The following is a 27,252-nucleotide window of genomic DNA, read 5'->3' as shown; positions in this document are numbered from 1 at the left end:
GAATTCCTTCTGCTCTCATTATTACTGGGAAATTGATAACTCTTTTAACCATGCATCAGATCGCTTACAACAACTCAGTGACCAAGTGATCTGCCCATTCCCCACTTACCAGCGGAGTATGAGTGCTCCATCGGGCATTTCGTTTGATTGCCCCAACCACAATGTTAATCTCCCCTTGAATGATGTAAATATTTTTATCCACCATCCTGGCAAACCTACCAAAACAGTTAAGAGAAAAGTTAATATGTGGTTACTCAGAGTATACCCATATTTAAATCAGTACCTGTTAAGATCAGAATTATGATTTAACTTCTTAGTACCAAGATTTCCCACCTGTAATACTAGGATGGGATGAAGTCCATCTTATGTTATGAATCCAGCCACCTGGCTCACCTAGAGGTCTCTGGAAGCTCAAGAAACAACTCAAAAAGTATCAATCCAGGAAATTTCTCAAAGGCACCTCAACAATCTCTATTAAGTATGTCAAATTCTTCAGTCAACTGTCCTCAAAATCTCTCCTGTGAGGACTTTAGGTATGCAGATACATCTGTGCTACTAGATTGTTAAAGATATATTTCAGATCTTACTTTTGTTTTCTTTATCCCCTCAATAAAGAAATAATGAAGGTTTGACTTAAAAGAAAAGAATGAAGGCTGTTAGAAAAACAGCCTTGGTTTGGAACCACAGTTACAACGTCCACTCATCTACTACATCCCTTCTACCAGGTCAGCTCCAGAAAAGTGGACAGTGGCAGTGACAACAACCTTTAAAAAGTTCTGAAAAGTCAAGTTTACTTGCTTATAGCAGTAACTCTCTAATAAGATAGATTGAAAGGCAGACTCATTTTAAAGCTGCTTCTATATGCATCTCTGAAATGAAGCTGAAGTAACTACTTTAGTATTTTATGTGCTCCCAACTGAATTATCACACGATTTTCTTTGCTGCCTAGAAGAGCACTTAGAAAAGATATGTAATTCTCTTCCCAGGTGAAAACAACAAAAACAAAAACAAAACAAGACAAAACAGAATTTCTCCTTGGCATAGAGAAAAACCTAGGAGCATGTAAAACCAACCTTACTGCTTTCCATTACTTAAAAATCCTCTTCACAAGGACAAAATTTTAAAAAGCAAAGAGGGAAAAGGGCAGGGGGAGCATATAGTTACACAAACATTTAGATCAGACTCCAGGGAAGTTAAAACAGTAAGGCTATCAGGGTTAAGAGAAGAAAGAATTCCACAAATATTTACTTATTAAGCACCTACTATGCATAAGGCATCTTTCAGAGTACTAAGGATACAAAACAAATAAGACACAGAAAGAGCTGTCAGACATATTGTGGAATGAAAGAAACTGTAGTATATGACTCTATGTTACCATTTATGTAAAACCCAACCAACCCATCCTACAAAATGCTAGATTTTTGTTTTTGAAAATATGTAATATTCAACTTACAGTATGACATAAAGAGTAATATAACAGCCAGTATCCAGATTAAGAATAGTTCAACTGAAGTCACTGTATGTTCTCCCTAAATCATATCCTCCTCTCTTTCATCCATAGGTCCCACTTTTCTAAATGTGGCGTTTATTAAACTTTTATGTTGCTTTGTACTTTTACTTCACTGATATGTTTTTGTTTTTTTTTTAATGTTTTTATTTTTGAGAGAGAGAGAGACGGAGCATGAGCGGGGGAGGAGCAGAGAATCTGAAACAGGCTCCAGGCTCTGAGCTGTCAGCACAGAGCCCGACTCAGGGCTCGAAGTCACAAGCTGTGAGATCATGACCTGAGCCAAAGCCGGACGCTCAACCGACTGAGCCACCCAGGTGCCCCTGATATGTATCTTTAAATAATATATAACATCATTCCATATATTTTTGTACTTTTATTTAACTAATACAATATTAGTTTTCTGCAATTTGACCTTTTCCCTTGAAACATTATGTTTGTGAATCATCCATGCTATTAAGTATACTTTATGTATTTTGTCCAGGTAATATGTATATATGTAAACAGAGAATATATATACCCCAAACTCCATAACCATAGTTATCTCTAGAGAAAGTACTGTGAAATCAGTGAGTAATCAGAGGATACTTTAGCCTTATATAGAATGTTTTAATTTTTTACAAGAAGAATATATTACTGTACCATCAATATAATTAAAAATTAATTAAAGAGATGAGATATAATTTCTGCCCATGAGGCATTTAGTGAGTTTAGTGGGATCTAAAAGAAAATGAGCCAAAGATATACAGAAAAGAATGCAACCTTTAAGTAGTTCCATTTGCATATTGTGCAGAAGACAGGGTCCCCAGAAAGCAAGAAGTATGAAAAACATTACAATAAAAAAATTTTTTTAACGTTTATTTATTTTTGAGACAGAAACAGAGCACGAATGGAGGAGGGTCAGAGAGAGAGGAAGACACAGAATCTGAAACAGGCTCCAGGCTCTGAGCTGTCAGCACAAGAGTCTGACGCAGGGCCTGAACTCACAGACCGCAAGATCATGACCTGAGCCGAAGTCGGACGCTAACCAACTGAGCCACCCAGGTGCCCCATTATAATAAAAATTTTTTTAATGTTAATTATCTATTTTTGAGAGAGAGAGAAAGAGAGACAGAAAGTGAGTGGGGGAGAGGCAGAGAGAGACAGAGACACAGAATCCAAAGCAGGCTCCAAGCTCTGAACTGTCAGCACAGAGCCCAATGCGGGGCTCGAACCCACAGACCATGAGATCATGACCTGAGCCGAAGTCAGACGCTTAACCTACTGAGCCACCCAGGCGCCCCACAACACATTTGTTTTAATGACAATTTAAAGAAACAACTAGATTAGTCCCAGAAGACTATCTACTTTCTAAATGTCCTAGGCACACAATGTTCTCTCCTGAGAAGATCCAACAATGAGAACATACACAACAATAAGGAGGAGAACCAAGAAACTAAAGATAAACAAATTAAAAAGTAATTCAAAGTATCAGAAGAGAAAAGATAGAATCTCTAGTATCTCTCCTTCCTTAAATTATTTAGGCAAGATGAGTATGTTCTAGATCTCTAGAAGGATTTTGAAGAAATTGCTAACAGAGGCTGCCCCCAGAGAAGGGAAGAGAGGAACAGGGATAAGAGGAAGACTTACTTTTCTCTGTATATTCTTTTTTACCTTTTGAATTTTGTGTCACACATATATATTACGTATTACCTATTTTTAAATTAGAATAGTGAAGAATAGTTGTATTATTCCATATATAAGTGATTAAGATCAGCAATCAATGTTAATTAGCTAACATTTACTTTAGTCAATAAGACATTACCTAACACATGCTAAGCAAAATACTAGGCACAGCATACAGAATGTCACTACCCACGCACAAGGAATTTATAATCTAGTAGTTTAGATAAAACACATATATACACACACAAGCCCATATAGATCTTCAATACACGAGTAATACACAGTGTCATAGTAGTGGAAAAAAGAAAATTATTTCTGGCAAAAGGCTCTAGAAAGGCAACTAAACGACAGACAGGATTCAAACAATAAAAAATATAAGGGAAGAATGGCAAGGGTAAAGGTTCATAGGTAGGAAATTCAGTAGGTATTTAAGGAATCATGATTATTCCAGATTGGCTAGAACATTATTCCTAGAGTAATAATAGGAGGTGTGGGGCATATCATGGAAGGCCTTTAATATATAATTATTATTCAGGGCACCTGGGTGGCTCAGTCAGTTAAGCGTCCAACTTCAGCTCAGGTTATAATCTCACCACTCGTGAGTTCGAGCCCCACGTCAGGCTCTGTGCTGAGAGATCAGAGCCCAGAGCCTGCTTCAGATTCTGTGTCTCCCTCTCTCTTTGTCCCTCTCCCGTTCGCCCTGTCTCTCTCTCTCTCAAATATAAATAAACATTTAAAAAAATACAGTTATTATTCAGTATGTATACTGAATACCTATCATTATAAAAAAATATTTTGGAAGGCCTGTAAAGGAACACTATAAAATAAGAATAATTTCTCTTTCAAAGAACAAAGAGAGGGGCTCCTGAGTGGCTCAATTGGTTGAGTGTCCAACTTTGGCTCAGGTCATGATCTCACAGTTCGTGAGTTCGAGTCCTGGGTCAGGCTCTGTGGAGTCCCACATCAGACTCTGTGCTGACAGCTTGGTGCTTGGAGCCTGCTTTGGATTCTGTGTTTCCCTCTCTCTCTGCCCCTACCCAGCTCATGCTCTTCCTCTCTCTCAAGGATAAATAAACATTTAAAAAAAAAAAAAAAAAAAGAACTAAGAGAATGAGAGAAAACACTCATACTGAAAATAACAGCAATATAGGTAAACAACAACACTATACTACAAATTGCAAAAAAAAAAAAAAAAAAAAAGTGTCAATGGGATTAACTGAGATCTAATAGGATCTAGTGGTTATTTGGAAGGCTTCCTGGAAGAAATAAATTTTGAACTGGGACTCCAAACTGAAGTAACCAACCTAACACTTGATCAAAATTTATTAGGCATCAAAAGCTAACAACTTTCTTTCTTTCTTACTTTTTTTTGAGAGAGAAAGAGAGGGGGCTCAAGTGAGCAAGGGGCAGAGAGAGAGACAGAGAGAGAGAGAGAAGTGGGGTTCACCCAAAGCAGGGCTCGTGCTCATCCAATGTGGGACTGGATCTCACAAACAGTAAGATCATGACCTGAGCCAAAGTCAGATGCTTAACAACTGAGTCACCCAGACTCCCCAAAGCTAACAACTTTCCAAGATAGTGAGGACCTAAGCAAGAAAAAATCATTGTCTTAAGCTTCTTTTCTTAGTTTAAAAAAAAAAGAAAAAAAGAAACTAGAAAATGAAGAGGAATTATTTTCAAGGTCTATGGGGAGTTGCTTTATCTCCTGCCCGGCCCCTGAGCATTTGTTTCCTCACAAAGTGATTGTCCCAAGGGAATCTGCCCTTCAGCTTCAAATGGGAAGCTTGGATGAACCACTTGCTGCCTGGTAGGCGACAGCCTAGAACCCCTGGTCACAAGGTCACAAAGGCCTGCAGAGGACCTCATAAATTTAAGGTGTATCTTCTATCAGAAATAACGTGAGAAGGAACAAGTAAATACACAGCAACTAACATCCCCAGCCAATAGGCCACTGGCCCAGAGACTGTGAGCCACATATACCCTTTGAAAACACTGTGTATAGCATTCCCCTCGTGCTTTGTGGCATCCCAGTTACTCACCCCAAGAGGATTCAAAGAGGAGTCACTCTATCAACTGGCAACTCCCTCTAGATCTAAACAAAAGCAGGAGAAACAGAAACCACAAATTGGATCCTTACTTCATGGAATACAAAAAAAAAAAAAAAAAAAAATCAACTTCAAATGAATTCAAGACTTAAATGTGAAAAAGGAAACTTGAAAATTTTTAGAAGATAATATATGAGAATACTTTTATAACCTGAGCATAAGAGAGAACCACCTAAACAGAAAATAAAAAGCACAACCCATTTTAAAAACTGGTAAATAGGGGCACCTGGGTGATGCAGTTAAGCGTCTGACTTCGGCTCAGGTCATGATCTCATGGTTCATAGAGTTTAAGCCCCATGTCAGGCTCTGTGCTGACAGCTCAGAGCCTGGAGCCTGCTTTGGATTCTGTATCTCCCTCTCTCTCTCTGCCCCTCTCCTGTTCATGCTCTGTCTCTCTCTCTCTCTCTCAAAAATAAATAAATATTAAAAAAAAATTTTTTTTAACTGGTAAATTAAACCATGTTAAATTACAGACATTTGTTCTAAAGATACCATAAAAAAAGAGGGGAAAAATAAATCACAAGCTGGGAGAGAAAATATTTGTATATTTTACACATATAACTAATAAAGAAGCAATGTCCATAATATGTTACAAAACTCTAAGAATAGGCATATAAACCTTCCCCCAAACTGGCAAGAGACATGAATAATTATTTCACAGAAAAAGAAAATACAAACATATATAATAAAGCAAATATAAAAAAAAACATTATTAGCACCATTAATAATCAAGAAAATTATAAAAGAAGTTTATGAGATACCATTTTACAGCACAAAAATAGCACAAAACATTTTTTTTTAAGTTTATTTGTGTGTGTGTGGGGGGGGGGTGGTTTGCAGAGAGAGAGAGGGAGAGAGAGAGAACTCCAAGCAGGCTCCATGCCATCAGCACAGAGTCCCTATGCAGGGGTTAAATCCCATGAACCCTGAGACCACGACCTGAGCTGAAACCAAGAGTAGGTCGCTCAACCAACTGAGCCACCCAGGGACCCCCACAAAAAATTTTTAATCTGACAATACTAGGAGTTGGTAAAAATGCAGAGGAAGTGGCTAATATGTAAACTGATTCAATTCATCTGAATTTCAATTTGGCATTATCTTGCAAAACTGAAGAACTTCATATCCTGTATCTCAGCAATTCTACTGCTAAGACCATATCCCAGAGAAACTTACAAAAAATTTAGAATACTGGCTGTGGGGAAGAGGAATGTGACTAATAGGGAAAGGTATACAAGTGGCCTCAGTTTTGGTGATATTCTGCTTTTAGGAGACACTGATGCCCCATATAAGCTATACATATTCTGTCTGTATGTATGAAATAGACCATCGAAAGTTCCTTTATTTTTTTAATGTTTATTTATTTTTGAGAGAGAGGGGGAGAGACAGAGAGAGACAGAAAGACAACTTGTATGCACGCGCACAAGCGGGGAAGGGGTAGAGAGGGAGAGGGGAAGAGACAATCCGAAGCAGTTCATGCCAACAGCAGAGAGCCCGATGTGGGGCTTGAACTCGCAAACTTTAAGATCACAACCTGAGCCGAAGCCAGACTCTTAACCAACTAAGCCATGCAGGCGCCCCAAAAGTTCCTTCTTTTTAAAGTCATGGTCTTTGTTGTCTGCCTTTGCACATACTGTTCCTTTTTCTGTTTTGAGTATTCTTCTCATTCTTATCCATCTGGTAAATAAACCCTTATTTCATCCAAGAGTCAATGAGTCAGAATGTACCACAGTGGTTACAAGAACAAGCTTCAGAAGCAAAACTGTCTTGACCATCACCACCTCTATAATCTTAGCCAAGTTTCTTAGCCTTTCTGAGCCCCAGTTTACAATTCTCCATTGCAAAATGAAGAGAGTACCTCCTCATCCATTTATTATGAGGCCTACACAAGAAGGCTGTAAAGCACCTAGCATGGAACCAAAGCTATTAAAACTCCCCCAAATTAGCTGTTATTATAATGCCTGCTCTATGAGACCTTTCCACTCTCTCAGAGAGTATTAGTACTCCTTTTCTGTCATCCCATTACACTGTACATAGCTCTATTTAAATAACTTATACTGATTTATAATTATTCATTTAGTGTGTCTCTCCCATGAGTCTATAAGCATCTCAGGAAGACACCATGATTTATTCACCTTTTTATCCCCAATGCCTATAACAAAAATGATAAATACTGAAGGACCAAATGAACAAATGGGTGGACTAACTTAAGACTGACTATTCAATATAGTGCAGCTAACATCCACCTCTTGTAAGAACAATGACTTCATAGAAGACAAGGACTCTAAGCCTATGCAGGCAAACCTTTCTGCATCCCATATTTGTTTCTCTACCAAAAGTTACAAACCTTCCATACAGGCTACTCTACAGACAAAAATAACCTACATCTGCCCACCAGTCTATTCTGTTTTCGCATCTATCTTCCTGAAGTCTCCTCATGTGCTATTTGCAAGTTCATCTTTCTTCTCTGAAATACATAATTCTTTACTGTCACTTCTTTTTTTCAAGTTTATTTATCTTGAGAGAGAAAGAGAGCACACGTGAGCACAAACTGGGGGGGGCGAGAGAGATAGACAATCTGAAGCAGGCTCCATGCTGTCAGTGCAGAGCCCAACCTGGGGTTCAACCCCACAAACTGTGAGATCATGACCTGAGTTGAAAGCAAGAATTGAATGTTTAACCACTTAACCTACTGAGCCACCCAGGTGCCCATGCCAACTCTTCATACATGTATATATGGGTCTTATTTTCTTTGGTTGTAAATAGGTGTTACTAGTACACCATTGTTTACGGGGTTTTTTCTTTAATATTTACTTAAGTAATCTCTATATCCAATATGGGGCTCAAACTCACAACAACATGCTCTTCCAACTGAGCCAGCTAGGCACCCCGAAGTTTTTTTCTTAATTGCTTTTAAAAGTTGTCTTTATCCAATAAGAAATTAAATTTCCAGGGTACCTGGGTGGCTCAGTTGGTGGAGCATCTGACTCTTGATTTTGGCTTAGGTCATGATCCCAGGGTCATGGGATTGAGCCCCGCACTGGGCTCAACACTGAGTGTGGAACCTGGTTGAGATTCTCTCCCTCCCTCTCCCTCTCCCTCTGTCCCTCTACCCCTCTCCCCACCCCCCATCCATTCTCTCTAAAGGAAAAAAAAAATTACATTCTCAAAAAACAAAGACTGTTTCATGGTGCTTTGATGTCTAATACAGAGCTGTGCAAACCAAGAAAACTGATGGACTTTCTGAGAGGGTAAAAGCTAAATGACCCTCAACTGGCCCTTCCAAGGTTTATTTTTACTTAGTCTCTCAAACATTCCAGAAAAGCACTAAAGATACAGCTTGTAAGATTCCCAGAGCTGGCCAAGGACCATATATATCATAGTTCTGTGTTAATAAAGCACAGAGAGTGTCCAAGAATTACTGAATTAGTAAACAACTTACTAGGCTCAAGAAATTTATCCCAAGGGTGGAGAGGTAAGTGTAAGTCAAACTAGGAAGAGTTGGTGCCCTGACAGGCCACAACTGGAAAATCCTCCCAAACCCAATAATCAGGTGTCCAGTGTACTTCAGCTCTGCCACGACACCTCCCTCTACGGAGATCCTGAGTCTATCCCAAGAACTATATGCAAGGTGAACCACTAAGATATGTCCAAAGATGTCCCTTCTATCAGCCTAGAGATAAAAAATGAAACAATGCTCCTCTCTTTCACTCATCTGTTAACCATGCAGAGCACCCAAGGTGAAAATTAAGGGTAACAGTTTGCAGAGTAGGACAAAGATAAAAAGTTAGTCTGTGTGATTATACATAGAGAACTGCAGTGATTAAGTCTCATAAGGCATGTCTATCTTGTGTATCAGGGGTCATCATCCACTGATGATGGATAAAATCCAGACCACAGACATACTTTGTTCTGCCTGCAAAAAAGGTTTTTAAACACTTTATAACTAGTTGCCAAGAGTTTAAAACACAATGATCTGAATTTCAAGTTTCTCCTGAAAAGCACCAAGACTGGTCACATTGTGCCCACATGCCAGTACACTACAGTCCCCACTACACCCTTATATATTCGTATGTGGCTTACTTTACTCATTTACATTACCTGCCTGAAACTCAGGCATTTAAGCTTGTAATCCTTGCTTTATGTGATGGCAACCAATCACTACTTCCATGATTACTTCCACTCTGACTGGGGCTCCAAATCACCATACTGCTTTATTGTATTTTCATTTAATTAAACAATTGCTGTTGAACATACTGAAATATAGAAAAAGAACAATAAAAGCTAAACAGCTGCCAATTACATTTACACAATCCCTTCTAGCCTAACGGTAAAACCTCCCCTTCTCCCTTCAACTCGACTCCACCATTATCCCAACAGCAGAATTATTCTAATTAGTCACACTGAACCACAGGAGCAGACTGTGATCAATCAATAGAAATGGCAAACAAAGACTAGGATGATCCTTCCAGTGAATGCTGTATAAATACAGTGAGTCTTCTCAAAAGCAGGAGCTGTGTCTTTTTCCTCTCTAGCTGCTCATACTAGCCAGTCTAAGTACCCTATCAATGAAGTTAGTATCTAAAAGTGGCAATCATCCTTCATTCTGGAACACTGGGGAAGTGCAATAGTGGTGGAACACTGAGAACTTCAAGTTCAACTGGGATTGGTACCCGGCTACTCATGATATGTGCCTACAACCTGAGCTCTTACTGAGTCAATGAGCATCAATCGCAAGATTAGACATCACTGGGGGCGGGTGGCTCAGTCGGTTGAGCGTCCGACTTCGGCTCAGGTCATGATCTCGTCGTCTGTGTGTTCGAGCCCCACGTCGGGCTCTGTGCTGACAGCTCGGAGCCTGGAGCTTGCTTCTGATTCTGTGTCTCCCTCTCTCTCTGCCCCTCCCTGACTCATGCTCTCTGTCTCAGAAATAAACATTAAAAAAAAAAAAAAAAAGAGTAGACATCACTGTCTACAGCCACTTTTGAAATGAAGCTCAAGTACAAGTCTTGAAGGAAGAACAAATTTTCTTTTCTTTCTTTTTTTTAAAATGTTTTTTAATGTTTATTTATTACTGAGAGAGGAGAGAGAGAGAGAGAGAGGTGGGGAGGGACAGAGAGACAGGGAGACACAGAATCCGAAGCAGGCTCCAGGCTCCGAGCTGTCAGCACAGAGCCTGACGCAGGGCTCGAACTCATGAACGGTGAGATCATGACCTGAGCTGAAGTCAGATGCCAACCGACTGAGCCACCCAGGCGCCCCCCTTTTTTTTTTTAATTGAAGTATGGCTGACATACAAAAGAAGAACAAAGTTTTTGATTTGAGATGAGGGTTGGAAGCAAAAACTATTACTATCTGGAAAATGACATTTTGGTAAAGAAAGGGAAAATCTTTGAAGCCTGAGATACTTCCAAGCCCAAGTGAAAAGATGCTGGATTGGTCACACTATCTAATCAAAGACTGGATTGCTTATTATGCAAAGCATATCAACTCAACAGGGCTCACCAGGGCCTATCAACCCAGGTGAGCAAGGCAGGCTCATCAAACCGGGTACTTCCTAGGCTATGTCATTTCATAAAGCCACTTTTTTTTTTTTTTTTTTAATTCTGCAACTTAGATCAGCAAGTTAAAACACAAACTATTTCCTGGACCATTTCCATCCCACTTATTTTAAATTGATAAATACAAACAATAAATACTGTCCCACACCAACACACACACACACACACACACACACACACACACACGCTTCAGGAGGGCAGAGGGTATTAGGTAGGAAGAAACTGAGTTTAGTCACTATAGATCCTACATAGTTTTTCCTTCTAACACAAGGAGGTTTTGATCCTCCTTGTCACTACTTCACCATGCAAAGTCCTGACTGCCAGAGCCAGAACCAGGCCACAAGTCAGGATCACATACTAAAACTAATCCTAGGCAAAGATAACATTTATTAAGTGTCCATTACTTTCTGAAAGGCATTAGGTTGATACTGCTCATTCCCACCTCATGCTCTACCTAGGCCATTGCACATATATGCTACTGCTTTTAAGAAGTATGTAAATTAAACAGAACAATCCCAAAACAGACCTTTCTATTTGTATCCCCCACAGGGCCCAGAGAACTGCCTTGTGTACCTGAATTAAAGGCATAAAATTTTCTATGTTATGCATTAAAAAACACTACTTACACTATTCCTCATTTCTGAAGACACTCTTTACCTCTGGGGACTTTTACAGTTTTACAATACAGAAGTTTATTGAAAGTTACCACAGCGCCATAAACTACTCCTTGGAGTTAGGCTCCATCGTTCACTCTGCTGAACTTTTAAATTAGCTGAACATCTTTCATGACTCTTTTACCCACTAAAAATAATAGGCCAACAGTACCAAACCACCAATATTCAAATCCTTCTCTGTTCTCAGCCAAATATGCCATAATAGAGTGGCTTCCTTGTGAATGAACATCTCTTTAGGCCAAATGAATTGAAGACCCTGGGGTAAATGCCAACTGAAAACATACACCAGAAGAGAATATCTGTAAACAATCATGTAAAGGAAGAACAGGCTCAGAAGGTAAGTCCAGGGTTTACATATAGACGCAGACTGGCAGCTGAGCTGCCCTAGAAGAGCAGTCTTCTCTTAGTCCCAGTCTCCTAAGACTGACCTCAATCCTTCCACACTTCTTCTCACTACCTGAGTCTAGGTTGCACTAGTTCATCATCCAGGATTTAAAAAGCAGTCAGCTGTATTAATGAGGCAGTCAAACAGAAGTGGACGCTGTACAGGATCTGCAGAGACTCTCATACCTAAGGTCTAAAAATCAATCTTAAAAAGTACATACAATGTTCTTTAGGTTTGCTTTCAGGTTTTGAGGACTGGGCTCTTTGGGATGCAGAAAGCTCGAGAAGAGGGAAGCTGAAGGCTAGATTAAGCCTGAGAACACAAGAAGAAAGATTCGGACACCCGAAAGGGATCAGAAGTCAGAGCCGAAGTCGCCCCTCCAGCCGCGGGGGCCTGACCTTTGCCCCCTGCATGCCTTCCAGTTCCCTCCCACAACAATCTCTCCCCGACTTATTGCGTCTGCGTCCTTAACCCACCCGGCTCGTCCAATTTAAGGGCCCTCCTCCCCTCATTCCCTGTGGCGATGTCAAGGTGGCCTTTACGACACTGAAACTCTAAGAGACTTCGCTGACCTGTCAGCGGATCCAAAATGGCGGGGCCTAGTCCCAGGACCCGCAGCCGCTGCTCATGTCCAGCCCGGGCCCCGAAGGCGTCTTTAAGCGGCTCTCCCGGCTCTGGTGGCAGATGGGAGAAGGGAAGGAGCCTGTTTCCTGGAAGTTGAGGCCGAAGTCAGGGAGCGCACAGACGGCCAGAAAGAGTCGGCCGGAACGGGCGGTGGAGCCGGCTACCTTCCCTGTCAGCTCTCTGACGTGGTAACTAGCCTCAGTCTAGCCCGCTGCCTGGTAACTGCGCGAGCCCTGCTGCTTACAGCCAATCATAGCATTGTATCGTGAGAAGTGGCATTCCAGCTACCCAATAGAAAGAGAAAATTAGCTTAGGGAGGCGGGTACTACCTAAGGAGGCGAGATTACAAGGGAAAGAAAAGGGTAGGTAGGGGACAACCAACGGATACGAGGACTCTCTGAGTGACAGTTAAAAGAGCCAATAAAAATTAAAAATCGTGCTGGGCGGGTGGAGAGGTGGAGCTTGGTAGGTTTGGTTGCAGTGTGCCGTTTAGCAGTGGCTGCTGGGCATTATGGGGAGGAAAGTTACGATTTGCTGGAAAGTGGGCGGGGTCCGTTTTGAGAGCCTGAGCGGGCGACCTTACTGCCCTCCACTTCCCTCCCCTGCCCACCCCGGCCACCCCCTAACAAAAGTTATCTAGGCCAATATCTTGCCCTTTGAGGGATCACTCACTTCCTTTCGAGGCAGCTCTGGGTTCTTTCCATCCTAAAACCAGTCCCATAATCCATTGGAACCTCCCCACCCTCCCGCCCGCCTGCCCTGTTTGGCTTCTCATACGGGTGTCTGTCCCTTTACAACTCTGTTTCTGCATCTTGTGCCGCATTCCTATCATTCAGAAAGAGAGAAAATGAGAGGGAGCAGGAATCTTGGATATCTAATTCAGGTCTCTGTAAACCGCGTCCCAGGGTGGAAAGATGGCCCCCACGTTCATATACCTAATTAATGCAGAGCAGAGAGACAAACCCAGGTGTCCCCACCTTCAGTCCAGCTTTCCTTTTCACTGCCTCTCACTACTTCTTATGCCTTAGACTATCGGGTTGTACTTCCAACTCTCCTCTTCATACTAAGCACTGGACACTACTTACCTACCTGAAAAAAATCTGATCATGAGGGTTAGTCAACATCACCCGGGGCCGAGAAACTAAAGCCTTTCCTGTTTGCCTTGGAAATGCTAAGAGGCCCAAGGACTAGATGTCCACCCCAATCTTCACTCTTCTACCTCCAGCTGCCTCTCCCCTTGCAAGAGATGATGATAGAGGTTGCCGGGATATTTAGAATTACCCAGAAGTGAGAGTGTGTAGGAAGAAGACAAGAGGATGAGTTTTCTCCTTGCTGATTGAAAGGTGTAATTCTCAGACTGTCTGCTGGAACAGAGCCCAGGTGTCCCAGCAGACTTGAAGAGACTACCGAGGCAGGGGGAAAAGATACCAACTTTCTCCCCATTTATGGATGACCCGAATCCAGAGAAACTCCATACCTAACCCCATAGGAATGTGGGAATGCTCTAGATTCCTCTAATTTGAAGACACCACAAGATTGAACATCAGACCTGAGAACTCCTCAACAGCTTCCTGCACCTGCAGACCAGGCTTCTGAACTCTGGGTCCAGCTTGAGGATCTTGCCTCTTTCACCCAAAGAGAGTTAGAGGAAGAAGACAGAACCAACATATCACCTCTTTCCACAGTACCTGAGCCATTTCCACTTTCATTTGAAACCTGGGATTCGGTCTTCTGGGCCTGTCTCAGGTTGAGAGGTCCTGGAGAGCCAACCGGAAAATCCTAAGTACACCAAAACTCCCTACTCTCCTCATCTCTGCTCCCATATACTTCCAACAATTAACCTAAATGCATGAATGGGAGTGTGTTAGAAATGAGGGGGGGAAAGATGACAATATCCATCATCTTACCAGGCAGAATATCTCCCTCTTAGATTTCAGTATTGAGTTCTACATAATGCCTAGGAATAGAAATATGAGGAAGACATGGTATTGACCTCCTAAAGCTTAGCATCATAGAGGACTTCACATAAGCTGATCTCTTCAGTATGGTGGGTGGAGTAATAGAGAGTGTGTGTAACAGGGTTGTGGGAGCATGAAGCTAGACATCTAGCTATACCCTGGGTATTTGAGGAACCCATTTTCTCTGAGAAAATGAGACCTGATTGGAGCTTAGGAAGATGAGTAGGAGTTGGCAAGATGAAGGCTGGGAATATGTTACTGTCCGAAGAAAGGCCAGAGGTGTGCAGGAAACCACTAGGAGATTGGAGATTTAGACAAGGTCAGGTCCAGGCAGCTCTTCCTGCCCATGGGTCCTGTCCCCATGCTTTAATAAAAACACCCTTTTGCACTGGGGTGGGGTGGGAGGGGGAGGCAGGGTCGGGTCCTGAAAGTCTTGTATGCCAAACTAGGGAGCTTAGCCTTTGTCTTAACAATCGGGAGCTATTGCAGAGTTTTAGGCAGAGACATGACTGTTCAGATTTATTTTAGGATCATACTGTATGATAAGGCCTAGGGCCCTCAGGGGCACCCAAGCAACCCAGCCTCACTCCACATGTTCTTTGGCACATCAGTCCTGTCCCTTGCAACTCCCTATCTAGCAAGCATCAAGGCCACATCTTGCCCACAGGATGAACCTGGTATCACCCTGGGAGAAGCTAGCCCTGTCAAGCCTGTGAGAACATAGCCTGGGCAAGCCAAGGGTGTAAACTAACAGGTGAACCACCCAGGCCCTGACTTACAGTGAGAGCCTCCTTTAATTCTGAGGGGTAGGCGGGAGTAGGCGGGTAGTAGATAAGTTACTTGCCCAAGGACACTCGGTGGTGGTGGCAAGGTTAGAATGACACCTTGGTTTGCCTCATTCCAAACCCTGCTTTCTTAACGAAGCCACCTTACTTGGAGAAGAGGAGAGGTGGGGGGACAGGACGGGAGATAGCTGAGAAGAGGAAGAAAAGAAAGATGTAAAGAAAAATAGCACGGAGAAAGATAAATTAGTCTTTCAAAGGGGCAGAGGAGGGAGGAGAGGGACAAACAGCAAGAGCAAAGCAGCGGAGGAGAAAGGAGAGGAAAGAAAGGCAAGACATGGGAGTACTGGAGCAGAGACAAAAGCGCGGAGACAGACAGCGACAAGTGGAGAAAATCAGCGAAACTTGAGCGACAACCAAGCGCTGAAACCCGGTGGCCTCTCCCGGCCCGTGCGCCCTCCCACCTGGCGCCCCGGCTGCACTGTACAATTCCCCGGCACCACTGTACATTGCTCAGGGTAGCTGCCTGGCCCCACTTCGCCGCCGGCGCGCCCCGACTCCGCGGGGCCACCGGCCCCACTTTACTCTCGCCCGCTTGGCTCTGCCAAAATGTTCTGGCTCAGCGAGGTTTCAGCCACGTGGGGAAGGGCGTGGCCCAGATGCTGAGGAGTGCCTCCGATTGGCCAGGGGGCGGGCTTCTTGGCGGTGCGCCGGCCCGATCCCTCCCCCGAAGGCGGGGCCTGAAAATTCACAGCTGGAAAGGGTGGAGCCCGGGAGGCGCAGCTGGAAGGGGGCGGGGCCCGAAGCGCGAGGCTAGCTGCCGCGGGCTGGGGGCGCCCTGGGCTGCCATAAAGTGAATGGGCGCCGGCGGGGGGTGGCAGTCAGCCGCGAGGCTCACTCTCTCCCTCAGCGAGTCCGGGAGCGCCGGAGCCGAGCGGCGGTCCGGGCACAGGGGGGTGGCCCCCGCCCCGGCCGGGTGCCCGGCCCCTGGCCCCTGCCTGCCCTCCAGACTGCCGCCGCCGCCGCCACCGCCGCCGCCGGGAGTCTGCCTGCTGCGGGACTCACTGTGAGTGCTTGACCATGCGGGGAGAGGGGCTCATGAGGCCGAGGGGTCACGGCCGAACTTCAGGATCCCTAGAACAGGACCTGGGTGGCTGAACTGGGGAACGGTGCCTGGGGAACGGGTCTAGACTGGGAGGGCGTACTGTAGACTCGGGGCCAGGACTTAGGAAAAGGGAAACTCAGCGTCAGGACTCGGGGGACAGAGAAGAGGGAGACTCGGGATCCGGAGGGAAGCCGGAGACAAGAAGCCCGGACCGGAGCTCCGCGAAGCAGGGAGTCGGGAAATCATTACCAGAAAGAGCCCTGGAATTCGGGGGCGCGGGGCAGGCGGTCACGGAGCAAACAGGGTTGCCGAGGCCCTGGCCAGCGGGGGGAGCTGGAGGCGGCCGCGCAGCGTGGGGGCAGCTGACGGCTCCGGACGCCCCTCTCCCAGGGATCAGACTTGAGGGGCTGGGAGCAGGAGTGAGTCTGGTCGCACACGCTTCTCTTCCCAGCCACTTCGCAGTCGGGATAGGAGCCGTGTTGTGAGAGCCTGGCTGCGACTGGGTCAGATGGCCGCTGTGCGGGTGGCAGGGCCGAAGCTGGGCAGCCCGAGCGACTAGCCAGCGGGTCTGGCGTGTCGGGCTTGGGGTGTCACGGCCCGGATGGGCTACGGCCTGGAGCCACATGGAATTGGACGGAATGTCCGCCGCGCGCGCGGCTCGGAGCGGACAGAATGTCCGGGGAGGCGAGGTGGGTCTCTCCGGAGCAGGCACTGTGTCCGGCAGGGGCGGACAGAATGTCCCTGGCCGAGTGGCATGTCCATCTACCCGGCCGCGCCTTGCTCAGCTGCTGCATGTGCAGTGGGGTTCGCTGTGGTGGGTCGCCTCAAATCCCAGCTCACACTTCGCAAACTAGTTTCTGCCCCTAGGGGCTGCGGAGGCGGGGAGGGGGACAGGGAGCAGGGAGTGAGAGCAAAGGCCTGGCCTTGGAGTGGAGTGGCGCTGGGGGACCTTCCCTCTCCAACCCAGACTAGATCTGAGCATCATCCCCCCGCACTTCTAGAATCCAGATTTGAGGAGAGAAAGACAATGGTGGGATTGCTAGACCAGGAAAGGAAAAAATGAACCACAAAGGGCAATAGGAGGGTGAGGAGGAGTCGGCACAAGCCCCCCTGACAGCTTCAGTTCCCTCACAAACTCAGAGTCAACTCCTAATTCCAATACAGCTGACCAGACAGCCCCAGATTCCTACCTGGGTGTCAGCAGGCTAAAGACTCCTTCCCTGCAAGGGGCAGAAGCCCAGGCCTAAAGAGAAAACTGCAGCCCTTTAGCAAAGCAAACTCTGTGGTTTTGTCTCCCTTTTGGCTCTCTCACCCCCACCAATCCCAACAGCACCCTGGTGGCTAAGAGGAAGAAGGAAGGAATGCAGACTCTGGGGTCAACATGGGGCCTATATGGCCCTCCGAGTCTGGTGGGGAAGGATGTCTCAGTCCCACCCAACTGTCGCTTTTGTTTTATCTGCAGTTGGGGAAGGGCCTTAATTCCTTTGGACGCATACAGTGATCACCCACCCTGACCCCAACTCTTTAACCAGAGCCTAGTTAAGCTAAAGGGAACAGAGAAGAGAGAACTTTCCCTGTCTGTGTAAGTCAGCAGAGCAAGCCATCTAGGGACTGAGTTTTCATGGGATAGGTGCAAAGCGATGTGTTTAGCAATGAGTAGCCTAAACAAGTGGGTCTCAACCTCTCTCACCCACCACCCATGAATGACATATAATATATACGCCCCACACTACCACCTTCATTCCTCAGTTTTAAAGTTTGCTTATCACTGGCTAGACCATTGTTTCTCAACCTTTTTTTTTATCCCTTGCCTGCTTTTGATAAATATAAAGAAACACCCCAATTACTCCCACCATATTCTGATACCTTTTTCAGGGGCTTGTGCTCCCATCACCTGAAAATATGGGTGAAATGAAAGGCAATTCATTTTCAAAGTCAGGAAAGGAATAGGGAAGGCATTACAGATGGTTCCCTGAAGACTTTAGCCTAAAGTTCTGCATTTGCCAAAAAGGCCAAAAAGCAATACCATTATAATGAAGACGAGTAGAAACAAAAAATAGAACTTTCTCCCATCCTTTCATAAAACCATGTAGTTGAGCGCATGCCTGGTCACTGGCTCTTATGGAGAATGTCATGGACCTAGAGAAGGATCAGAGAAGGATTCACAGAATGGGGAGCAAGGGGCTGCTGGAGAGAGCAAACTTCAAAGTTTAGGCCTCTGGAAGGTGAAATAGGATGGAAATCCACAAATAATGAAAGGCCTAGATAAGCAGAAGATTTGTTTGCTCCCCAAATCCTGAAATGGGAGATGAGGGGGCCTCATAGAACCGGAGTGATGCAAGCTCAGGATGAATAGGAAAATGTTCCTTGGCACACAGTGGGTAGCAAACTTCCAAAGCTCATTTCCAGAAAGGAGGTAGAGGCAGGAAGTAGAAATGGAATCCTTCAGGGCTTGGGAGGATCAGTGCATGTCAGAGCCACAAATGGTTGCTGGAGTGGAGGGGGCAAGGCGTGGAAAGAACTCAGACTCTGGTTTTAGGAGAACTGGATTCAAATCTCTTCAATCTGTGTAACCTTGTACAAATTCATCTTAGAGGTGAAATGAGAATGCACATTCCTGACACTCAAGGTGGTTTTAAGAGTTCTATGAAATCATGTATTTGAAAGCCCTTTGCAAATGGAGAAGCACCACAGAAATAAGAAGCATTATTGCTATTATTATGCCCAAGCTGTAGGTCCCCTGTAACCACAGAATCTTTGTTTGGAAGGATGGGGTCTCCCAGGATGCAGCCTGGTAGCATCTGATCCAGTCACAGGAAGATTGTCAATGACAGATGGAACACCCTATCCCAAGCTTCTGATGCCTGCCATTTACCCCTGCTCCTCTCCAAGAAGAGTTCTAGGGAGCTCCACAAATGCTTAACTCTTCCACTAATCTGATCTGATCCCTGCCTGCCTCCTCTTCAAGGCTATGAATATGAGCCCAGGACCCAGATCCAGGAGGGCAGAGGGGAGCAGGCTGGAACTGAGCTGGGGATAGGCATGAGAAAGGGACAGAGCCACCCAAATCTTTTTTTCTCCATTCATTCTAAATGATGAGTCCTAGAGGGTGGGGAGGAAGAAGGCAGCTAACCTGAAAGATCCATTAGGTCCTGAGCTTTGGGATCATCTGGAGTGTCTAGTCCATGGTCATGGACCAGGGACCCATGAGGAGAGTGATAGGGACAGAAAGGCAGTGGGGTAAGTGAGAGCTGCTTTCAAAACTCTCTCCACCCCTTTTCCATTGTCCTCCCTGGGGCCTTCTTTACACTTCAGTTAAGTGCCCCCTTTCCCACCTTTCCCCTGCTCAATCCATTCTGTTCACCACAGCCAAATAAAGGTCTCAGAGATGCTGCTCTTATGTCTCTCCCCTGCCTGCAAGCTTCCAGTGACTCCCATTGCTTGGAGCACCGCTTCTCAAAAGGGGGGATGGGCGAGAGGGCAGGACAGGAGTGGAAGGGGCATGACGCTGCAAGATAAACATGGCCCATCTTCCTGGTGTGTGATGTCACTTGAAGATGTCACGTGGAGATTTGGAGAGAAAACATTATTTTATATTAAGACAAATATAATTTAAGTATGGAACAGAATGCAAAATTTGCTTCAATTTTTACCATAAGGTTGGAGATCTCAAAGAAGTTCCATATTGGTGGCAGATGTTTGAGGTTGTGCTCCCAGTTTCCCAGAGTCATGTTCTCTCTTACTGGTCTTAGGGGTTTTTGATGGAAAAGCTGGAGATGCTCTAGCCTAGACTCTATCAAACCTGAAGCACCATCCCTTGTCCTTCATTGGAGTCCCCCCGACCTGTTTTTCTCTGATGATCTCCCATGGCCCACACTGAGACCCTGGCCACATTAGGCTGCCTGTTGCCCTCTGAACCTGCCAGCTCATTCCGAATACTGCTGTGTTATTTAGAAGCCTCTGCTCCTTTACCTCCCCAGTTCCCAGCTCTGCCATGTGCTACCTTCTCTGAGCCCCAAAACCTGATACCTTACATGGGATTCCATCTCTTTGATCCCCCACAATGTGAATATTAGTCCCATTCAGCCTATCGTCGTCCATCCTGCTTGCCTCCCCAGACTGTACAGGCTCCTAGAAGTTAGGCTCTGTGCCTTACCATTCTTAGGGATTTGTCTTAGCACCTAACATTTGCTGAAGGAAAGAAGAAAGGGGAAGAGTGGGTGTGGGGGCCCATTTCTCTGATCCCTAACTTACCCCTTGATAAATTAACCACATCAAATCATTGCTGCCTCCACTTGAGTCTTAGGGTTTCTTCGTGGGGCTGTGAGCCTCGTCTACAGCTGTCTTCGTTTGCTCCCATTTGCTCACTGCAGTTCAGCAAACCAGACGGTTTGGGTGCTCGGCATCCCTGATGAACTTAAGGGCCTCACTTCAGATCCAGGTTTCTAGGTGGGCTCCATGCTAGTTAAGGGCCCTGGTTTATACTCTATTGCCAACCTGCTATTTGCTGAGCAGAGCCACAGCACCCCAACTCTATCCCCTCCATCTTCCTCTTCATTCAGTGGTTTTCTCCCATCTCAGTTCTAGGGTATACCTTCTGCTTAGGCATTATTATTTCAACTACTTGGGAGCTCTCTGGCTGTAGTCCTGGTTTCTCCCGTTGGCGTCAGGACAAAAGTGGGCACACATGGCATTTGCCTTCTTGCCATGAGCTTGGGTCTCTTGGAAGCCATGGCCTCCCTACTGTGAACTCTCTGGCCTGTGATGACCTCTGCTCTCCACCTTAATATGCCTTGAATATTTTGTTCTTGCTGCAGTCCATGATAGGCTTCCTGTAATTCCATGTAGGCAGCCTATACCTCAGAATCAGAGTGCGCCTGCAGGCCCTTTCTTCTTCCCTGGGCTAGGATTGTCACCCTGACCCCACGGAGCCTTGCCCGTGCATCCCCAGCAGGGTGTGTCAGGAAGGCTGGATGGGGGACAGGCAGCCCCTCCCAGAACTGGACTCAGCACCACCGTTAAATCCTGACTCTCTTTGGCCCTGCCTCGTGTTTCCTACCAGCGTCAACCAATCCTGCAGCTTCCAGACTTACTGCTTGTCCCTGTCCACTGAGTGAGGCGAAGCCCCTGGCCTCAGTCCCAACTCCCCAGCTTCCTGACCTCCAACAGTTTGGGGGAGCTTAATCCTCAGCCAGCCTGTCTCCAGCTCAGACAACAGCTTGGCGCCCCCCGCCTCTGCCTGGCTAGCCCACCCAGCCACGAGTCAGCTAGAGGCCTGTGCCCCCACCCTTTATCTCTCTGTTGCCTGCCTGACTGTGGTGTTCTTGCCTTTTCAGTTTCACAGGCAAGGCCCTTCTCAGCCTCATCACGCCCTTGCCACTGTTACTACCCCAGTCAAGAGCCTGAAAGCTTCCTTCTTTCCTTTACCAGTCCCTGATCCCCAAAGTGGCTCTTAGCTTGGGTTATTCTGTCCATTTTGTTGTTACCTTATTGACTGGGCCCTGCCTTATGTGTAGGGTAGAGTATTCACAATACACCTTTGCATTCCACTCTCAAATGCAGCGTACTTACGTTTATTCAATAGAGAAATTCTTCACTGGGAGATTCAGGGTCTAGGAAGGTGAACTCAAGCAAGGGCAGATGTGAGGATGAGATCTTACCACTCTAGCCTCAGTGCCTTACTCAGTGCCCAGCTCACAGAGGTGCCAAATAAACATCTGTTCAATGAATAAGGAGGGAGGGGAAAGCAACTTGGATAGAGTTTTACCCCCACTTATTTTCACATCAAGTTTTATTTTAACCCTATAACAATACTAGAGGTAGGTAGGGAAGGAATTATGTTTTCCCTTTTAGAGATGGAAAAAATATGTCCAGAGAGGTAAAGAACACATAGCTAGGAAGTTGGGGGGCCAGGACATGAACCCAGATCTTTGTCTCCAAACCTAATTTCTTCCGGCTATACCAAATCACTTTCCTAGGTGGGAGCTGGACAATTTCTGCCCTCTTCCCCCAAGCCATCCTCTTATTCAGACTCCTCCCCACCCAGCCAAACAGGCTCTCCCCCAGCAACCACTGAGTATAGAGCACTCCCCTGGCCCCTTTGGCCTCCTCCTCCCCCATAGAGTCCTTAGTTCCTGGGACTGAGAGCTGAGGTTCAGAGGGGCCAGGAAGGGGGGAGGGTAACGGCTAGCTCCAAAACAGCCAAGGCAGCTGTCCCTGTCACAGAGAGAGGAGACTGTGTGACGGTGTGGGTCTGTCTGCCTGAATGTGGGAGCACATGTGTGGGAGAGTATGTGTTTGTATGCCTCTAGCTCCGAGTCCAAGTGCTTATTTTGTCTGAGTGGAGGCCCATGTGTGTCTGCATGTGTGTCTGTCTGTCTCTGGGAACACACAGCCTGAAGTCCACTTTCTCGGCCTCGTCTTTTACTTTGGCCCTTGTCTCTCCTCACCCTGCCTCCCTCTGCTGCAATAGAGGGTGAAACCAAGACACAGGTATGGAATGCTGGGGGAAGGGGAGTTTGGAATAGTGGAAGTCTGGAGCCAAAGCAGACTGGAAGGACAAATGGCACCGTGGGATTTAGCTTTCCCTTCAGGCGAACCCAGTTATCCCTCTTTTCCCAGTGGTGTTGCTCCCATGGCCTCCGGAGAAGTCAGGGGCATGGTTTGCATTTCGAGAGCATCTTGGATATGAAGTAAAAGGAGACTTCAGAACACCCCCTTTTCCAGCTCCCAGTTCTAAGCCTTTTGAGCTATTTGGGAAGAACTACCAGTCAAGGCTGCCAGAGGCCCCACCCAAGGGCATTTCCCTTCTATCAGACCATCACTGGGGCAGCCCCAAGCCTGATTCCTGACTGCAGATCTGGAAGGGGAGGTAAGCTGAGCACACCCACCCCGAACCTGACGTCTCTCCTTCCCAGGTTCCCCTTTAGTCCTACCTCTCCAACCCTAGGAAAAGGTCCAAGGTCTAGACCCCTCTGCCTGCGGACAGAATGGGGACTGCTTCTCAACCTCCTGCCTTGACCTCTGTCCCATGCCCAATCTCGCTTGAGAGGTGGGGGGGGGGGGGCAGCTGTCATCTCTCAGCTGGTTGATGGGGGCATTACCATGTGCAAATAAAGGCTGCTGCCCATCTGTGCCTCCCTGAGAAAGGCTCCTAATAAATTCAGAGCAGCCAAGTGACACACATCTCAATCTAGGCTAATCCGCCACATTAATGCCACCTTGCACAGCCTGCATTAAGTCCTTGTTAATGGGGAGGCAGATGGACCCCTCCTACCCAGCTAGCTCTTCATCCTGCTCCTCTGTCCCTAGCCTTCTTTGGTTCTCCTCTAAGAGGCATCCAGAGTTCTTGAACCTCACTAGTGCTCCTTTCTCCTCATCCCACCAGAGGGGACTTGGAAGAGCCAGTAGGAAAAAGGACCCTGCAGGGGAGACTTGGAGAGGGACCCAGGCAGTCTCCCGGGCAAAGTCAGGCGAGGTTTGGGATAGGCAGTAAGGGTGGGAATATGACCTTAAGAAGCCCACATCTACTGCTGTGGGTGGGGAGTGCTGGTAGAGACTGGCATGAGTAGAACTGGTAAGGGTGTGATAGGTGCCCAGGTAGGCACAGAAGCAGACAAGGCAAGAATGCCCAGGGATTTTCAAACTGATTTCTGATCCTGGAACCCTTTCTTCAAATGCTATCTCTCTAGAAAGGATAAACAAAACAGGCAAAAGTAAGACTGCCCTAGTTGAAGCAGATTCAAGCCAGGCCAGGCTAGAGCTCTATCCCTGAGGCTAGTCCCAAGTTCCAGTCCCTGAGGGGGTTTGGAACACAATTTGAAAAAGCAAATGAAGAAAAAGCATTAGCTGAGGAGTTTCCCAGATCTGGTTCAGATCCCAGTTCCACCACGTATGAGCTCTGTGACCTTAGTGGTGGCTTCAAGTCTCAGTTTCCTCACTGGAACAAGGGTGATAATACTTAATATTGATGCATTCTTGTGAGAAGAGAGATAATGACGTAAAGGCACATAGTAAGTACTCATAAATAATAGCAGTGATTTTCCTTGTGTGAGACATATTGGGCCTGGTTCAGAATCAAACCTGTCCCACTGAAGAGTGAATAACAGAGGTTCAGGTAGTGTCTCATGTTAGCTGAGGGGCATGTATGAGTTTGTGGGGATACTGGACATACATGCGAAAGGGAACTGAAGTTTTTGAGGTTGTGGTATACAGTATGTGTTGTGCAATAGTGTAGTTTTCATTAACTTGATAAGTATCTATTGAACAGCAACTGTGCACCAAGCAGAGTTTTCGGTGCCCATCAGTGAACAAAACAGTTTGGTGTGCATATCTGTGCATGAAACTTCTGGGTATACACCTTCTCCCCCTTAGGCTACTGTTTCTCCATTCTATCCTAGGGTACGCACACGGGAGTAGCTTATATTGGTGGCTGAGAAAGGGGACAGTGAACTTGAGGGGAAACACTACTGGGAACGGGATAACTGTGAGATGTTAGCCCCATCAACCTGGTCTGTGTCTTCTCTCCTTTCCAGAGTCCTCCCTCCATGGAGTTCGGCCTGCTCAGCGAGGCGGAGGCCCGGAGCCCGGCCCTCTCGCTGTCAGATGCGGGCACTCCCCACCCGCCACTCCCAGAACACGGCTGCAAGGGCCAAGAGCACAGCGGTGAGCGCACCCCCTACTGGGAGTAGGGGAGATAGCAGCTCAATCCCTCTTGCGGGGGCGAGGGGACCTGGGAGTGGAAGGCAGGGTGGGAGTGAAGGCTCGGTGGAGGAGGTCTGGGAGCCGCAGGGTTCGCGCAGGCCTGGGCGTCCAGTGACCTGCCCCCATCTCGGCCCCCAGACTCTGAGAAGGCCTCGGCTTCGCTGCCCGGAGGCTCCCCGGAAGACGGCTCCTTGAAGAAGAAGCAGCGGCGGCAGCGCACCCACTTCACCAGCCAGCAGCTACAGGAACTGGAGGCGACCTTCCAGAGGAACCGCTACCCCGACATGAGTACGCGCGAAGAGATCGCCGTGTGGACCAACCTCACCGAGGCCCGCGTGCGGGTAAGGTCCTCTCAGACCTGCAACCTTCCCGGCACCGCCCCCCTCCCCCCGCCCAGTCCCCGGCCCGGGCCTCCCTCTAGCCTGCCGCTCAGCGAGTAGCCCTGGAGCCAGCAGCCTGTGCCTCTGCCCTGACTGCCCACCCTCGGCCCAACACCCAACGTGCGGAGACCTCCGCCTGCTGCCCCGCACCTCCTCCTTAGAACCAGCCTCTGGCCTCTGCTCTGACTCCACCCTGTCGCTCCGGGCCGCGCGTTTCTTCTCCTCCGGCACTGTCTCTCGTTCCCTTCTTCACCCCTCCTTGACCCCATCCTACAGGACCCTCCAGACCATGGCCCCCTGACCCAATCTTGCCGCCCACAACTGTTCTCAGCCCCTTTACGCGGTGCGCTGCCCCTGCCCCCGGCCTGGCTGCCCAATCCAGTCTCTAACCACTCCCGTCTCGTTTATCCTCCGCCCTGCCCCTGCCCGAACCCGGGTCTCGGTGACCTAGCCGCCAGCGGCGCTGACCCCGGGCCTCCGCCCGGCTGCTGCTCTGACAGTCTTTCTCGCACTCCCGCAGGTGTGGTTCAAGAACCGGCGCGCCAAGTGGCGGAAGCGCGAGCGCAGCCAGCAGGCGGAGCTATGCAAGGGCGGTTTCGCCGCGCCGCTCGGGGGGCTGGTGCCGCCCTACGAGGAGGTGTACCCCGGCTACTCGTACGGCAATTGGCCACCAAAGGCTCTCGGCCCGCCGCTCGCTGCCAAGACCTTCCCGTTCGCCTTCAACTCGGTCAATGTGGGGCCTCTGGCATCGCAGCCCGTCTTCTCGCCACCCAGCTCCATCGCCGCCTCCATGGTGCCCTCGGCCGCGGCCGCCCCGGGCACCGTGCCAGGGCCCGGGGCCCTGCAGGGCCTGGGCGGGGGGCCCCCCGGGCTGGCTCCGGCCGCAGTGTCCTCCGGGGCAGTATCCTGCCCTTACGCCTCGGCCGCCGCAGCCGCTGCTGCAGCCGCCTCCTCCCCCTACGTATATCGGGACCCGTGTAACTCGAGTCTGGCCAGCCTGAGGCTCAAGGCCAAACAACACGCCTCTTTCAGCTACCCCGCCGTGCCCGGGCCGCCCCCGGCCGCCAACCTCAGTCCGTGCCAGTACGCCGTGGAACGGCCCGTATGAATGGCCCGGTCCGTCGACCATCCCCGAGGGCGGGGTCGATAATTCACAGCCTCCCCGGACTGGGGTCGTCTAGACTGGCTTGCCCCTGCCCCGGGGTCTGAGAGGGGTGCTGGGGCAGCTGAGGGGTGGGGGGGAGGCGGCCGGCTCAGGAGAGAGACTTCCCCCACCGCCGACCCTGAGGGGTGGACTGGACCCTACACACAGTCCGCGCCCCTGGGACTAAGGCCAGGAAAAGGGACCAGTTCCCCAGGGGCCAACTGACCCTTGGCCCACCCCGCCTTCTTCAGACTCCTCTCCTCATTTTCAAAGATTAATGAAATAAACGTGCGCGGACTGCCAAAGGCCTGATGATTCAGAGTTGCGATTCAGCCCCCTCCCCTCAAGCTCTCCCATTTCTAAAGGAGAGCTGGGTGTGCAGGAAAGAAGGGCCGGGGCTTCTAGGGCTTCAGTACCCCCTCAGCTCCCAACACCAGGATGGAAAAACTGGGGGATTCCTGGACCCACGGAGCGCACCTGCATGCGCGTTTGTTGAGTGTGGCTTAGGGGCCAGCAACTTGGCCGGCGTTGGCCAAAGTTGGTGCTGCGGCGCCACCCGGTGGTCTCATGGCGGATAACTGGGAGGTCTGGTCTCCAACGCTTACTTGGCAGGAATCAATTCTGCAACTTAGGGAAGCCTATGATCTTAGATAAGTTACTCC

The 27,252-nt window shown here is 47.7% G+C and overlaps 2 protein-coding genes across 13 annotated transcripts in view; one reads left to right on the top strand and one right to left on the bottom strand.

Annotated features, from left to right (window-relative positions):
• The window catches only part of GBF1 (golgi brefeldin A resistant guanine nucleotide exchange factor 1), a 120,070-nt gene extending 107,347 nt beyond the window's left edge, over positions 1-12,723 (bottom strand). For 10 of the 11 annotated variants that reach the window (XM_042909089.1, XM_042909092.1, XM_042909091.1 and 7 more), the window contains exons 1-2: positions 12,467-12,723; positions 110-215 (exon numbers count right to left, since the gene is read on the bottom strand). In XM_042909089.1, coding sequence (XP_042765023.1) covers positions 110-205 — 96 coding nt within the window. In that variant the 5' untranslated portion in view covers positions 206-215; positions 12,467-12,723. Of the gene's footprint in view, positions 1-109; positions 216-5,211; positions 5,265-12,466 lie in introns of all 11 variants that reach the window. The other variant, XM_042909090.1, reaches the window with a different exon arrangement.
• A 2,233-nt stretch (positions 12,724-14,956) lies between these two features.
• Positions 14,957-26,637, top strand: PITX3 (paired like homeodomain 3). Of its 2 annotated transcripts, none has more exons than XM_042908477.1 (4): positions 14,957-16,324; positions 24,898-25,027; positions 25,205-25,407; positions 25,967-26,637. In XM_042908477.1, the coding sequence occupies exons 2-4, from the start codon at positions 24,910-24,912 to the stop codon at positions 26,552-26,554; spliced, it is 909 nt and encodes a 302-aa protein (XP_042764411.1). In that variant the 5' UTR covers positions 14,957-16,324; positions 24,898-24,909; the 3' UTR covers positions 26,555-26,637. The 2 variants fall into 2 exon arrangements, with proteins under 2 accessions (XP_042764411.1, XP_042764410.1); XM_042908476.1 differs by lacking the exon at positions 14,957-16,324 and adding an exon at positions 22,996-23,234.
• Positions 26,638-27,252: the final 615 nt, after the last annotated feature.

This window comes from Panthera leo, chromosome D2, assembly GCF_018350215.1.
Source record: "Panthera leo isolate Ple1 chromosome D2, P.leo_Ple1_pat1.1, whole genome shotgun sequence".
NCBI lineage: Eukaryota > Metazoa > Chordata > Mammalia > Carnivora > Felidae > Panthera > Panthera leo.
This window is presented reverse-complemented; position numbering and strand designations above follow the sequence as displayed.